The sequence below is a fragment of the Cetorhinus maximus genome, chromosome 21, assembly GCF_964194155.1.
Source record: "Cetorhinus maximus chromosome 21, sCetMax3.hap1.1, whole genome shotgun sequence".
Lineage (NCBI taxonomy): Eukaryota > Metazoa > Chordata > Chondrichthyes > Lamniformes > Cetorhinidae > Cetorhinus > Cetorhinus maximus.
Window position 1 is genome coordinate 27,901,626 of NC_135899.1, and position 15,198 is coordinate 27,916,823.

The window sequence follows — 15,198 nt, forward strand, 5'->3', positions numbered from 1 at the left end:
CTCTCAGCTCTAAGCCTCAGACACTTGGGTTCAACTACAGTCAGAGGGTCAGTACTGAGGGAGTGCTGCACTGTCAGAGGCTCAACACTAAGGGAGAGCTGCACTGTCAGAGGCTCAACGCTGAGGGAGTGCTGCAATGTCAGGGGGTCAGTTCTGAGGGACTGTGGCACTGTCAGAGGGGCAGTACTGAGGGAGTGCTGCACTGTCAGAGGGTCAGTACTGAGGGAGTGCGGCACTGTCAGAGGGTCAGTACTGAGGGAGTGCGGCACTGTCAGACGGTCGGTACTGAGGGAGTGCGGCACTGTCAGAGGGCCAGTACTGAGGGAGTGCTGCACTGTCAGAGGGGCAGTACTGAGGGAGTGCTGCACTGTCAGAGGGTCAGTACTGAGGGAGTGCGCCACTGTCAGAGGGTCAGTACTGAGGGAGTGCTGCACTGTCAGAGGGTCAGTACTGAGGGAGTGCGGCACTGTCAGAGGGTCAGTACTGAGGGAGTGCGGCACTGTCAGAGGGTCAGTACTGAGGGAGTGCGGCACTGTCAGAGGGTCAGTACTGAGGGAGTGCTGCACTGTCAGAGGGGCAGTCCTGAGGGAGTGCGGCACTGTCAGAGGGTCAGTACTGAGGGAGTGCGGCACTGTCAGAGGGTCAGTACTGAGGGAGTGCGCCTGTCAGAGGGTCAGTACTGAGGGAGTGCGGGACTGTTAGAGCGGCAGTGCCATGCTGACAGTAAGGTTTATGACTCCACAGGGACCCACCATCCTTGTATTCTTCGTGGCAGAGCTGCAGGTCTCTGCAGGTGCGTGCCGGGTTTTCCCTCGTTCCGATGGGGTGCCGCATCTGCTCGATCTCCACCTTTAACGAGTTCAGCGAGCCGAAGATTTCCTCCATGCCATCGGCGTAGTCGAGGATTTCGTCTGCCATCACCCCCTCGTCTGGCTCGATCTGACTCCCATCGATGGACACCGAGCGTTTGCTCTTTTTGCGCCTCTGGATGGGCAGTGGTTGAATGACTTCGCCTGGTGGACCCTGTGGAGACGAGAGAGAGAGTGAGCACTGGTGACTAGGCCTGGCCCTCCAGACCTTTGCAAAGGTATCCCCCAACGTACAAGCTCGAGTCGGGTCTGAGGGCTTTTTCAGCCCCCCTGCGCTCCCAGCAAAGATCGCCACTGTCAGGGAACCTGCTGCCTCTGATACCCATGATCTTAAAATGTGTCTGTAATACAGTGATGAAAACTGAACTAGTTTCCTCTACGCTGTCTCATATAGCGCACCCAGGACAGGTACAGCACGGGGTTAGACACAGAGTAAATCTCCCTCTACACTGTCCCATCAAACACTCCCAGGACAGGTACAGCACGGGATCAGATACAGAGTAAATCTCCCTCTACACTGTCCGCATCAAACACTCCCAGGACAGGTACAGCACGGGGTTAGATACAGAGTAAAGCTCCCTCTACACTGTCCCCATCAAACACTCCCAGGACAGGTACAGCACGGGGTTAGAAAGAGAGTAAAGCTCCCTCTACACTGTCCCCATCAAACACTCCCAGGACAGGTACAGCACGGGGTTAGATACAGAGTAAAGTTCCCTCTACACTGTCCCCATCAAACACTCCCAGGACAGGTACAGCACGGGGTTAGATACAGAGTAAAGCTACCTCTACACTGTCCCATCAAACACTCCCAGGACAGGTATAGCACGGGGTTAGATACAGAGTAAAGCTCCCTCTACACTGACCCCATCAACACTCCCAGGACAGGTACAGCACGGGGTTAGATACAGAGTAAAGCTACCTCTACACTGTCCCCATCAAACACTCCCAGGACAGGTACAGCACGGGGTTAGATACAGAGTAATGCTCCCTCTACACTGTCCCCATCAAACACTCCCAGGACAGGTACAGCACGGGGTTAGATACAGAGTAAAGCTCCCTCAACACTCTCCCCCTCAAACACTCCCAGGACAGGTACAGCACGGGGTTAGATACAGAGTAAAGCTCCCTCTACACTGTCCCCATCAAACACTCCCAGGACAGGTACAGCACGGGGTTAGATACAGAGTAAAGCTACCTCTACACTGTCCCATCAAACACTCCCAGGACAGGTACAGCACGGGGTTAGATACAGAGTAAAGCTCCCTCTACACTGTCCCATCAAACACTCCCAGGACAGGTACAGCACGGGGTTAGATACAGAGTAAAGCTCCCTCTACACTGACCCCATCAACACTCCCAGGACAGGCACAACACGGGGTTAGATACAGAGTAAAGCTCCCCCTACTGTTCCAGTAGAGTTTGTGCTATTTTTTTAGCTACACCAGTTATTATCTGTCTTTATGCTCAGCCAGCTCCATAGCCTCACCAAATGAGACGGCTAATCTACTTCAAATTGGGGCTAATGTCTGGTCCCTGGAAGGAGATACCAATTGTCTCGCCCAGGTTTTAATAGAAGAATACCAGTTGATGGGTCCATGGTCTCACTGCTGGACCAACCAATCCCAGGCTACCTGCAGGAAGACTCTGTGGAAACTCTAGGTTTCCACTAAATGGGAGATTTCTGGAGCCTCAATCGAGGAGCGGACAGATAACTGGAGATTTCAATGCAGCAGAGAGACAAGTGGGAAGCTGGGCCATCGGAGACTGTCTAGGCGTTCTGAGGTGGGGTCAATGCCGAGCTCAGCACCTATCCACTAGAGCCAAGTGTGCAGAGACCAACAGGAGGTTCAACTTACAGGAATACCAGGAGGACCAGTAACACCTCGCTGTCCTTTAGGACCAGCAGCACCCTGCAGGAGAGAGAGAGAGAGAGAAAGGGTTAAATACATCAACAACTTGCATTTATATAGCACCTTTAATATGATAAAATATCCCAAGGTGCTTCACAAGAGCACTACCAAACAAAACATGACACTGAGCCACAGAAGGAGATATTAGCATAGGCTCGCTCAAAGAACTGGGTTTTAAGAAGTGTCCCAGAGAGGCAGAGAGGTTTATGGAGGGAATTCCAGAACACTCCGGGCCCAGGCTGCTGAAGGCACGGCCGCCAATGTTGGAAGGGTTAAAATCAGGGTCTGTGCAAGGGGCTGGACTTGAAGGGGTTACACTGAGATGACAGGCATCAGCCTCAGCACATAAGAGAGTGAGAGGAGGAGAGGGTCCAGTCACTCTCCTGTTAATAAGTGACCCCTGACCACTTCAACATTGGAGCTGGTCAACACTTTGCATCTGGAACGTCTCTGAGCCCCGTTTTGAACGTGTGTCACCCCAGCTGAATGGGCTTTCGCACGGAGAGGTTACAATTATCATGCAGCCAGGGGTCAGAGCCCCAGGACACACTGGCGCCAGTTCTCTTCCCAAGGGTTTTCCCCAGCGTGAACCTGGCGGAAAGCCCAGGGAAGCAGCTGAGAGATCAGAGGGATCGGGCAACGGGGAAATCGTCAGTCCCGCCGCCCCACCACCGAGATTCCTCCCCCAAGGGATTCCTTTGGCACCTTTGCCGGGGAAACACATCTGAAGCCGCGGAGAGCAGCTCCCAAGGTGGGTTTACCCTCCCCACCCACCCCCACCCCCCCATTTCGAATTCACCCGTGTTCCAGACGGAGGCCAGGGCTGGGGTCAGGGACAGCACTGCTCCAAAGCGGGAGGTCGATAGGAGGAGCGGCTGTGGACCGTGGCAGGGCAGGTGGCACTCGGCCCCCTGAACGCCAGGCGAGTGAGATGCCCCTCCCCAGCCTCGCCCCTCCCCCACCTCCACCCACCCTCTCACCCACAAAGGCCAGCCTCGCACAGCTGCCAGTGCACAGCTGCTGCAGTATAACTTCGGACCCGTCTCAAGTTACATTTTCAGGGAACATTCAAATGCTTCTGAACGTGAAGAGGAAGTGAATGCTCCCTCTCCCACTCTCCCAACTTCACAGTGAGTTACTGGGTGACGAGGGGAGCCAATGAATTTCTTGGGCTCGTTCATCCTCTACGAGACACATGAGAGGAGCATACACAGGCCATTTGGTTAGCTTGCCAAACAGGTCGGGCATAGCATGGGCTAGTTTAAGATTCGAACCAAAGGCCAGGGACACCAGTCCGAGCGGGTGAAGATTCTGGGGAAACAGTCTGAGCATTGGGACCTAGGCCGTGCAGTCTTGTCGAGCTGCGATCCCCAGGCGGCACCTGCGCAAAATGAGCTCCCGCCCTTGTGAAAATGAAGGGACCTGTATTTAAATCGGCGCGGAGTGCGGTCACTTGCCGTGATGTAGCAAACGCGGCAGCCAGTCTGCGCACAGCAAGATCCCGCCAAAGGCCGTACGACGATGGCCCAGGTCGGTTAAGGCAGCGACGTTTGGTTGAGGGGGCAAATATTGGCTCAGGGCACCCGTGTAGAACGGCCTTGCTCTTCTTCAAATTAGTGCCACAGGCTCTCTGAAGGCCATCCTCCGTCCCCTCTTCTGCAAAGAGCTTCTGTGACTCCGCTTGGATAAGTTGCTTCTCCCGAGAGTCTGGTATTTCATCGAGGGAAACAGACTCTCCACACTTAGCCCCAGGCAAGAGGTGGTGCCCCCTCCCCACCCCACCCCACCCGACTTTCCGCTTGCGCCTGTGACTGCAATTCTACTCTCACCGAGTGGCTCAGAACATAACTGAGGAAGAAGGGGTGGGACTCACCTGAGAACCTTTCGACCCTTTCGGACCAGGGGGGCCCTGGAAGACAAGGAGGGAAACAGAAGCACAGCGTTAGGAAGGTATCTCCCCCACTCCAAAGTCACCCAGCACCCTGGGACTCCCTCCCTAACAGCACAGTGGGTGCACCTACACCACGTGGACTGCAGCGGCTCAAGAAGACGGCTCACCCACCGCCTCCTCAAGGGGCAACTGGGGATGGGCAATAAATGCCAGCCCAGCCAGCGAAGCCCACATCCCGTGAAGCAATGAATGAATGAAAAAAAAAGAACGAAAGCAACAGCGGCTCGAGCTGAGGGAAGCCCAGTCTCACTGTGGGAATCTTCATGTGCTCCTCACCGTGGTGAGAGTGTGCTTGGGGAATGCAGGTATTTGGTGTAAAATGTATGGGCTTTTTTTTCCTAATGAGACCCCGCTACTTAAAAACACTGGCGCCCCGAAAGCCAGAAGTTGAATTTAAAACTTAGAGCAAATGAAAATGGGGTTCCACACAGACCCCGAGTTCTGGACCCCTGCCAGATTTCGGATTTCCCTGGGTTTCGGACAATAAAATCAGGTAGCCCGCCCTAGGCCAAATTCACTGAAGAAGAGGTGCATGGAATAAAGTATGAGAAAGAATAAATAATAACGCGTACATAAAGTTTGAAAAGGAATAAATCATGAGGTCTTTCTTAATAAAACATTGTCTCGAAGCGCAGGGAGTAGGCTGGCACACCACTGCGAACAAGCTCAGCTCGTCACTGAGAACCAGCTTCTAGCTGAACTGTCCCAGCGTTTGGACAATCTGCCCGGATTTCCCTTAACCAAATATCAAATGGAATATTCTGCAAAACGCCCGGTTTTCAGACAATTCCGGCTTCCGGACTGCGGGCTTCTGGACATCCAAACAGTAAGGCGCAAATCAGATTCACATAAAAAAGGGGAGAATGTTCAAAGTAAACTAGTCACCGGGTCAGTGAACTGCCATTACACTAAAAAAAAACATCCAAAGCAAGCGTTTCACCACTGACACATTTCACTGAAAAGAAACGTTAACTCTTTTGAGTACCAATCATCTTTTAGAATGTTCATGTTTGTTAATTGCCACAAAAATTCTGGAAAAAAATTGATTTTTGTCAATTTTGTGCTTCTCCAAGTGGAGACATTCATGAAGAGGTGAGAACATGGACACTTCCTCAAGGTGGGATTTCCTGTTCTTCAGCCCCCTTGATTGGCACCCCATGCACCACCTTCAACATTCACTCCCTCCACCACCCACACACAGTGGCAGCAGTGTGTCCCATCTACAAGATGCACTGCAGCAGCTCACCAAGGCTCCTTCGACAGCACCTTGCAAACCCACAACCACTACCATCGAGAAGGACAAGGACAGCAGACACATAGGAACACGACCACCTGGAAGTTCCCCTCCAAGCCACTCACCATCCTGACTTGGAAATCTATCGCCGTTCCTTCACTGTCGCTGGGTCAAAATCGTAGGACTCCCTTCCTAACAGCACTGTAAGTGCAACAAATCTGATGGGCTGCAGCGATTCAAGAAGGTAGCTCACCACCACCTTCTCAAGGGCAGTTAGGGATGGGCAATAAATGCTTTGGCAAATAGAGTGCAGAAAATCTCAGGGAATGGGGCACAAACAGCACCGACCATATGCTTAGATTGAGAAGACGGTGGGGTAGTGGGAATGTCACTGGGCTATTAAGCTAAGAAGCCCAGACTAACGCTCTGGGGACATGGGTTCAAATCCCACCACGGCAGCTGGTGGAGTTTAAACTGAATTAATAAATCTGGAATATAAAGCTATTCTCAGTGATGTGCCCATGAAGCTATTATTGATTGTTGTAAAAGCCCATCTGGTTCACTAATGTCCCTTTAGGGAAGGAAATCTGCTGTCCTTACCTGGTCTGGCCTACATGTGATTCCAGGTCCACAGAAATGTGGCTGACTCTTAGCTGCCCTCTGAAATGGCCTAGCGAGACACTCACTTCAAGGGCAATTAGGGATGGGCAACAAATATTGGCCTTGACAGTGATGTCCAAATCCCATGAAGGAATTAAAAAAAAAACGCCAGGATCTATAAGTGTGGACCAATTGCTTGGAAATGTAGCAAGGTCGCCAACTGATGAGCCATCAGCCAGTGCTCCCATTCCTCTCCCAGATTACCCAGGGAGATATGGTCACTGTGGGAAAACTCAGTCAGTGTCTGCTTTGAGTTAAAGTGTGCCAAGCTGTTCAGAAAGCCTTTGGGACCTGCTGCCTTTGGATTGTGTCGGTGGCTGGGCTGGAGGGGTGCTGACTCTCTCCGTGTCTTCGAGAGGGAATGGCAAGGGCTCTTGACTGGGGCAGGCATCACATCCTAGAGAAGCTAAATGCCTTTATAGATAGCAATTAGCCCATGTGATCTCCTGGACAGGTTTCCATCAGCTAAGGAGACGAATTTCCCAGAGCATTTTTCCCTTACTGGCCTGGGATTTACTCTGACCGTTTTGCCTCTCCGGAGATTGCTTGACGGCGGGAGTTGTTTGTGAGGATAGGGGGGGTTGGGTTTTGGGGGGGGGGGGGGGGGGGGGGTTGGGGAGGGGAGGGGGGCGGTTGAGGGGTGGTCCACAGTGGTTGATTTGGATGGGGGTTGGCGGTGGGGGGGGCGCGGTTGGTTAGTCTCGAGTCACGCAGCTCTGGCCATCATGAGTTTGGGGCAGGGTTGGCAGGTCGGTGGTCTCTTCCTGCCTATCAGTTTCTTAACATTCCTAGACATCCATCCCAACTCCGGAATCATCACCGGGAGAAGCGTCTGCACCATTGTCACCGTCGCAATCTACACTCCCTCACAAAAGCTGAAGTTAAGGGGTAGGAGCAGGAGTAGGCCACTTGGCCCCTCGAGCTTGCTCCGCCATTCCATGAGATCACAGCTGAATTTCAATTCCCCTCTCTTCACTGCCCAAACACCTCACCACCTCAGTCTTGACAAGTCGATCACTGTGATCGACGTCCATTCTGAGACAGAGAGCAGAGCCCGTGGGGATTGGGGGGTGTGGAGTGGATCGAAGGTTTGGTTCTCTGAGGGGGTGGGGTGGGGGGGTGTAAATAATATCCTAGTGTCATGGACAGAGATGATTTTTTTGAAGACGCTCTCTCACATTCTTCAATCTCCCTGCTCCCAATGAACCTTCCTCCGGCAAGCGAAGGGACTCTTTGCCGAAATTGGGGGGTGGGACGGTTTTTAACAAATCCATTGGGTTGTCCGAGCTCCCCTCCCAAGTCGAAGAGCCAGACCTGGACACGCCTACTGCTGGGGTTAAGCAGTTGCCGGGCTCGACGGCGCTGAGTGCCGTTAAATACCGTTGTCTCCGAGCAGCAGGGGACTTACCGGGATGCCTGGAGGACCAGAAGGACCGATGGGACCACTCGCACCGGAAACACCCTAGAATCAAAAAGAAGATGACATGAAAACTATAAACTGAGCACTGAGGAAAATGCTTTGCATACAGACCTCACCACCCCTCCCCCCCACTTCCCTTTCCAATAACTGGGAGATTCCCTGTCGTGTGTTAGTGGTGTCAGGGAAAGAAATTCTTGTCTCTCAATTTCTATTCCCTCTCTCTCTCTCTCCCCCTCCATCTTCTAGCATTTCTTTCACTCTCTCTTCCTCTTTCCTTCCTAACTTGTTGTCTCATCGCCCTGAATCAGCTTTTTGAATTTTTCCCAATCTCCCTCTCCCTATTTTCTGTATGTACCCCTCACTCTGTTTGCCTCCAACACACTTCTCCTTTCCCATCAGTGTAGACCTAATTTTTGTTGTGTTTCGCGCTCTCTCTGTGTGCCTCTCTTCTCTTCCCATGCCTCCTACAGCAAGCCAGTCTATACAAGCGCCAACCTCACCGAACACCAGTTATCACCAGTGCATTCTTAACACTGCAATAACCTAATGTTGCAATGCAATATTGTGATACTCTACACAGGATTACATAGGATATACGGCACAGTACAGAAACTGAGCATTCGGCCCAACCAGTCCATGCTGGTGTTTATGCTCCACTTGAGCCTCCTCCCATCTTTCGTCATCTAAATCTATCATTGTAACTATCTACCCCTTTCTCGCTCAAATTCTTGGCTATCTTCCCCTTAGCTGCATCTATGCTATTCACTTCAACAACTCCCTGTGGTAGCGAGTTTCACTCTCTGGGTAAAGAAGTTTACTCTGAATTCCCCATTGGATTTCTTGGTGACTACCTTATGTATTGCTGAAAAGAGAGGCATGTCGAGGTTTTTTGTCTTGCAATCACCGGGACACTTTGCAAGAATACCAATATAAGAGGAAGAGTCACCATCATTGGTGCATTCTCCAGGGCAACGCCTCTACTAATCAGAGTCCACTTGCCAACAAACCAACACTCTCTTCACATGCAGTACAAATTGTTGTTTTCCCCTTATATTGGTATTCTTGCGAAGTGTCCTGTTGAGTGGAAGACAAAAAGCTTTGACATTTTCTTCAGCAATACTCAGGTTCTATATTACCAAATGACTATGACTATCTTATATTGATGGCGTTTAGGTTTGCTTTCCTCCACTGAAGTCCACTCCACTCCTCTGTGTCCACACTATCAAAACCTTTCATAGATTTCCAAATGGTCAACCCTCAGCCCTTTTTTTCAAGAGAAAAGAAACCTGGCCTGCCAATCCTTTCCAGACACGTAACCCACTCATTTCTGGTATCATCTTTGTAAATCTTCCCTGCACCTTCTCCAGTGCCTCTGGGAACATGGCGACCAGAACCATACGCAGCACCCCATGTAACACCTATCACTGGAACAGGGTAATGCTAACAGCCCAACAGCGTAACTGAGCATGACCATTAACAATGATAGTAAGAGATAGTAATAGCCCAACGCAGGTGTAATGTCAGACACCAAGGGGAGAGTTTCCATTCAGTTTTGATGGATTTTTCAGCCCAATTCGTGACCCCACCGCCGCCCCCCCACCACCACCAAAAATAAAAAAGGTAAAACCGGCACCAAACATTGCAGAACGTTTAGTGCAAATTACACCCAGCGTGACTCAGGTTTTCACCATCTTTTGAGCTACTATTAAAAAAAAGTTGCACTGGAAGCAGGTTCCGCAAAGTAAACTGGCCACGCCCCCCCCCTCATTAATTAATCATTGCATCTTACATTGGAGGCTCCACCCCACCCGCCACCCAGCGGACGAATGCTAAGAGTCGAACACAGGGGACAGTGAAATGCTGCAAGCACACTGTACGAGACCAATGCCGCAAGACGACAGTACCGTTAATTACTGTCACAGTGGCACAGCCGCCGCAAAGGTGCAATGGGGAAAGGTCGCTGTCTAAGACCTTTCTGCCTTGGTCAACCGAGGGTCTGGGAATTGTATAGACCCCTCGGACTGTACCGCTCACAATGAATGTATGCATCAAATACTAATTGTATTATAATTGGATTGAAGCACCTCAGAGTGCAACATGATGTATGTTGATAACTCCAATACCATTGCCCTGTCTGACTGTCTGTAATGACCATATTGAAATGTCTGTAATATTCATTGATTGTATTGAAGCACCTCGTGATCCATGTGTAAAAGTTGAATCTGATTGCGCTTTTTGTGATGGCCATTTAGAAATGTTTTGTAATGTTCTTCCAGATATTTTATGAATAAAGTATTTTTTCAAAGTAAAAAACAATGGAATACGGCAAGAGATTCCCGCCGACACTGGAGATTTGAAATTGTGCAAAGTAGGATCCTTGGTAAAATACACTTTTGGCAGGGGGAGCTGGTTAGACATATCGCAGCCACATGGTGCTGGCAACTTTTTTGCAACGATTTACTCCCTCCTGCCCTGAAATCGACACCCCCCCCCCCCCACCCAACCCCCACCGTCCTGGGTTGGGATCCCACAACAGTGGACAGTGGACAGGGAACCCGGCCCTGCCAAACGGTGAGTGTCCAGGTATTACAAGCCCACCAAACATCTGGATCCACAAGCCACATGTATGCACACCGAGCCAGTCGCTCCTCCCCCAGCCCAGCGGTACTGAGGCTAAGCAGCCGACACCAGTTGGCTCGGTAGAGGCTAGGGACGAAGCTGGGATCCATAGGGCGGTGCAAAGGGTTTCATTCTGCATTACCACTGAGCAGGTAGTGCGGGGCAGCGTTAAATACCGACTCTAAAACACTGCTGGAAACTGGTGCCTGTTATACAAGCGAAGGGGGTACGCAATTACATTGTCTCCTTTAAGTCCTTCTGTTCCCTGTGGACCAGGAAGCCCTCGATCACCCTTCTCCCCCTGCTCTCCTGGAGGTCCAATCAATCCAATCAGGCCAGGGTGACCCTGAAAGAGAAACACAGAGGAATAAAGGTGTGAAATGTTAAAGGTGGGGAACACAGAATCACGGAGGGGACAGTACAAAAACTCTCAAGAAGTCAAAAAGAAAATTAATTCCCGTTCCCATGAGAGATCTCGGCACTCCTTTAACACTCTTGTGCATTCCCGAGTTTAATTGCTCCACCATTGGTGACTGTGCCTTCAGCCATTCTGGAATTCCCTTCCTAAGCCTCTCCGCCCCTCTCTCCTCCTTTAAGATACCAATTAAAAACCTGCCTCTGGCCAAGCCCATGGTCATAGGCCCTAATATCTCCTTACTCTTCTCACAACGCTCCTGTGAAAAGCCTTGTGTTGTCTTACTACACTCAAGGCGCTACATAAATGAAAATTATTGTTGATCTTATGTGGAATTGGTGAGGTTAGTTCACAGGCAGGGCGACTGCTGCATGTCCAGTGGTACAGCAGGGAGCAGCATTTCTGAAGTTTTTAATCTATCATGGGATATGAGTATCGCTGGCTGGGCCAGCATTTAATGCCCATCTCTAATTGCCCTTGAGGTGGTGGTGAGCTGCCTTCTTGAACTGCTGCAGTCCATGTGGCATAGGTACACCCACAGTGCTGTTAGGGAGGGAGCTCCAGGCAATGTATTTCCAAGTCAGGTCGGTGAGTGGCTTGGAGGAGAATTTGCAGGTGGTAATGTTGACATGCATCTGCTGCCCTTGTCTTTCTAGGTGGTGGAGGTTACAGGTCTGGAAGCTGATGTCTAAGGAGCCTTGGTGAGTTTCTGCAGTGCATCTTGTAGATGGTACACACTGCTGCCACTGTGCATCGGTGGTGGAGAGAGTGAATGTTTGTGGATGTGGTGCCAATCAATCAGTCTGCTTTGTCCTGGATAGTGTCAAGCTTCTTGAGTGTTGTGGGGGCTGCACTCATCCAGGCAAATGGAGAGTATCCCATCACACTCCTGACTTGGTGGACAGGCTTTGAGGAGGCAGGAGGTGAGTTACTCGTCGCACCATTCCTAGCCTCTAACCTGCTCTTGTAGCCACAATATTTAAATGGCTAGTCCAATTCAGTTTCTGGTCAATGGTAACCCCCAGGATGTCGACAGTGGTGGGTTTAGCGATGGTAATGCTAAAGGATGGTAAAGCTAAAGGAACTTCAAGGGGCAATAATTAGATTCTCTCTTTTGGAGATGGTCATTGCCTGGCACTTGTGTGGCATGTATGTTACTTGCCACTTATCAGCCCAAGCTTGGATATTGTCCAGGTCTTGCTGAATTTGGACATGGACTGCTTCAGTATCCGAGGAGTCGCAGTTGGTGCTGAACATTGTGCAATCATCAACGAACTTCTGACCTTATGAAGGAAGGTCATTGATGAAGCATCTGAAGATGGTTGGGCCTAGGACACTACCCTGAGGAACTCCTGCAGTGATGTCCTGGAGCTGAGATGCTTGACCTCCAGCAACCACAACCATCTTCCTTTGTGTTGAAAGTTCTGAACTTTCAACTTGGTCCATCACAGAGAAACACTTCTGACTCCCAGCTCACCACACAGAAACATAGAAACATCTAGTGCATAGGAGGAGGCCATTCAGCTCATTGTGTTTATTTCTATACAATGAGTTATTTCTCCTGAGACTTGGTGGCCCTCCTTGAACCATGATGGAATGATGGATCTTTAGGGAACATGGTTCCAAAGAGCTGAAGTGAAAAGCCCACCGTTCTAGATTTCATTATTAACACCAAAAGGATGATTTTTAGAATGGTGCGTCTCCTCATACTAACCCCGCCTCCATACCCCTCCTTCCCGCAAATGAAATCCATTGGGAACGCTGCAGGTGTGACCGGCAAGTCTTACCTTCTCTCCCTTAGGACCACCGTCTCCCTTCAAGCCGGGTAACCCAGGAGGGCCCTAGGGACAAAAGGAGTTAAAGAGAACAGTTAATGTCACTAGGCTACAATATGGAGCACTTCACAATAATGTAAACCACAGAGAGCAAGATAGCAGGGACCAACCCAAATAGAGAGAAGGATACCAGAGACCCAGATAGAGAGCGAGAGATACCAGAGACCCAGATAGAGAGGGGGATACCAGATGCCCAAATAGAATGGGGGATACCAGAGACCCAGATAGAGAGAGGGGTACCAGATACCCAGATAGAGAGAGAGCTATCAGATACCCAGATAGAGAGGGGGATACCAGATACCCAGATAGAAAGAGAGATTCCAGATATCCAGATAGAGAGAGAGATACTAGATACCTGGATAGAGAGAGAGAGAGAGAGAGAGAGAGAGGGGTATCAGAGACCCAGATAGAGAGAGATACCAGAGACCCAGATAGAGAGAGAGAGAGAGATACCAGAGACCCAGATAGTGAGGGGGATACCAGATACCCAGATAGAGAGAGAGAGAGATACCAGATACCCAGATAGAGAGGGAGATACCAGAGGCCCGGATAGAGAGAGAGAGAGGTACCAGAGGCCCAGATAGAGAAAGAGAGACATGAGAGACCCAGATAGAGCGGGAGGTACCAAAGACCCGGATATATATAGGAGAGAGATACCAGAGACCCTGATAGAGGGAGATACCAGAGACCCAGAGAGAGATACCAGAGACCCAGACAGAAAGAGAGAGAGAGAGATACCAGAGACACGGATAGAGAGAGAGATACCAAAGGCCTAGAGAGAAAGAGAGATAGCAGAGATCCTAGTAGAGAGAGAGAGAGAGAAAGAGAGAGAGTTAACAGAGACCCAGATAGGCAGAGAGAGATACCAGAGATCCAGGTAGAGAGGGAGATACCAGAGACCCAGAAAGAGAGAAAGAGAGAGAGATTCCAGAGACCCAGATAGAGAGAGATATACCAGATGCCCAGATAGAAAGAGAGAGATATCAGAGATCCAGGTATAGAGAGAGAGAAAGAGAGAGAGATACCAGAGACGCAGATGGAGTGAGATATACCAGAGATCCAGGTAGAGAGGGAGATACCAGAAGCCCAGATAGAGAGAGAGATATCAGATATCCAGATAGAGAGAGAGAGAGAGAGAGAGAGACATCAGAGACCCAGGGAGAGGTACCAGAGACTCAGAGAGAGAGAGAGAGAGAGATACCAGGAACACAGATAGAGAGTTAGAGATATACCAGAGATCTAGGTAGAAAGAGAGATACCAGAGACCCAGAGAGAGAGAGATACCAGAGACCCAGGCAGAGAGATAGAGATATGCCAGAGACCCAGATAGAGGGATACCAGAGACCCAAATAGAGAGAGAGACACCAGAGACCCAAATATATAGAGATACCAGAAAAGCTACCCAGATACACCCACTGTCCCCGACCTCCATCCAGTTACACCCAGATTCACCCCACCACCACCAGGACACACCCAGGTGGAGCTCAGTTCTATTTGGGGGATTCACCGAGCTCAGTGTTGATCTTGAACCTCTCTCCTGTTGGTCAGCACATTCTAGCAGCTGTCAGTGGGGACAAAGTGAAAGGCTACATTTTGTACATACCATTGGACCAGGAGGCCCTGTCTGTCCGGAGACCCCAGGAGTTCCTTGTTCACCCTGTCAATAAAAAACAAAAGATATCAAGAATGGTAGAGGGTAGGACAGCAAGAAAATACAGGGAGAGGCAGAGAGGAACGGAGGGAGAGAGGCAGAGAGGAACAGAGGGGGAGAGGCAGAGAGGAACAGAGGGGGAGAGGCAGAGAGGAACAGAGGGGAAGAGGCAGAAAGGAACAGAGGGGGAGAGGCAGAGAGGAACAGAGGGAGAGAGGTAGAGAGGAACAGAGGGAGAGAGGCAGAAAGGAACAGAGGGAGAGAGGCAGAGAGGAACAGAGAGAGAGAGGCAGAGAGGAACAGAGGGAGAGAGGCAGAAAGGAACAGAGGGAGAGAGGCAGAGAGGAACAGAGGGAGAGAGGCAGAGAGGAACAGAGGGAGAGAGGCAGAGAGGAACAGAGGGAGAGAGGCAGAAAGGAACAGAGGGAGAGAGGCAGAAAGGAACAGAGGGAGAGAGGCAGAAAGGAACAGAGGGAGAGAGGCAGAGAGGAACAGAGGGAGAGAGGCAGAGAGGAACAGAGGGAGAGAGGCAGAGATGAACAGAGGGAGAGAGGCAGAGGTATAATGGGAGTTATGTATAGGCCTCCGAACTGCAGTCAGGATGTGGGGCACAAGATACACCAGGAGATAG

At 50.6% G+C, this 15,198-nt stretch overlaps 1 protein-coding gene across 1 annotated transcript in view; it reads right to left on the reverse strand.

Annotated features, from left to right (window-relative positions):
* Window positions 1-9: 9 nt before the first annotated feature.
* The window catches only part of LOC144695147 (uncharacterized), a 132,571-nt gene continuing 117,382 nt past the window's right edge, over window positions 10-15,198 (reverse strand). Inside the window, exons 47-54 of the mRNA XM_078566045.1 lie at window positions 14,520-14,573; window positions 12,869-12,922; window positions 10,905-11,012; window positions 8,036-8,089; window positions 4,656-4,691; window positions 2,729-2,782; window positions 753-1,023; window positions 10-23 (exon numbers count right to left, since the gene is read on the reverse strand). Coding sequence (XP_078422171.1) covers window positions 10-23; window positions 753-1,023; window positions 2,729-2,782; window positions 4,656-4,691; window positions 8,036-8,089; window positions 10,905-11,012; window positions 12,869-12,922; window positions 14,520-14,573 — 645 coding nt within the window. The remainder of the gene's footprint in view (window positions 24-752; window positions 1,024-2,728; window positions 2,783-4,655; window positions 4,692-8,035; window positions 8,090-10,904; window positions 11,013-12,868; window positions 12,923-14,519; window positions 14,574-15,198) is intronic.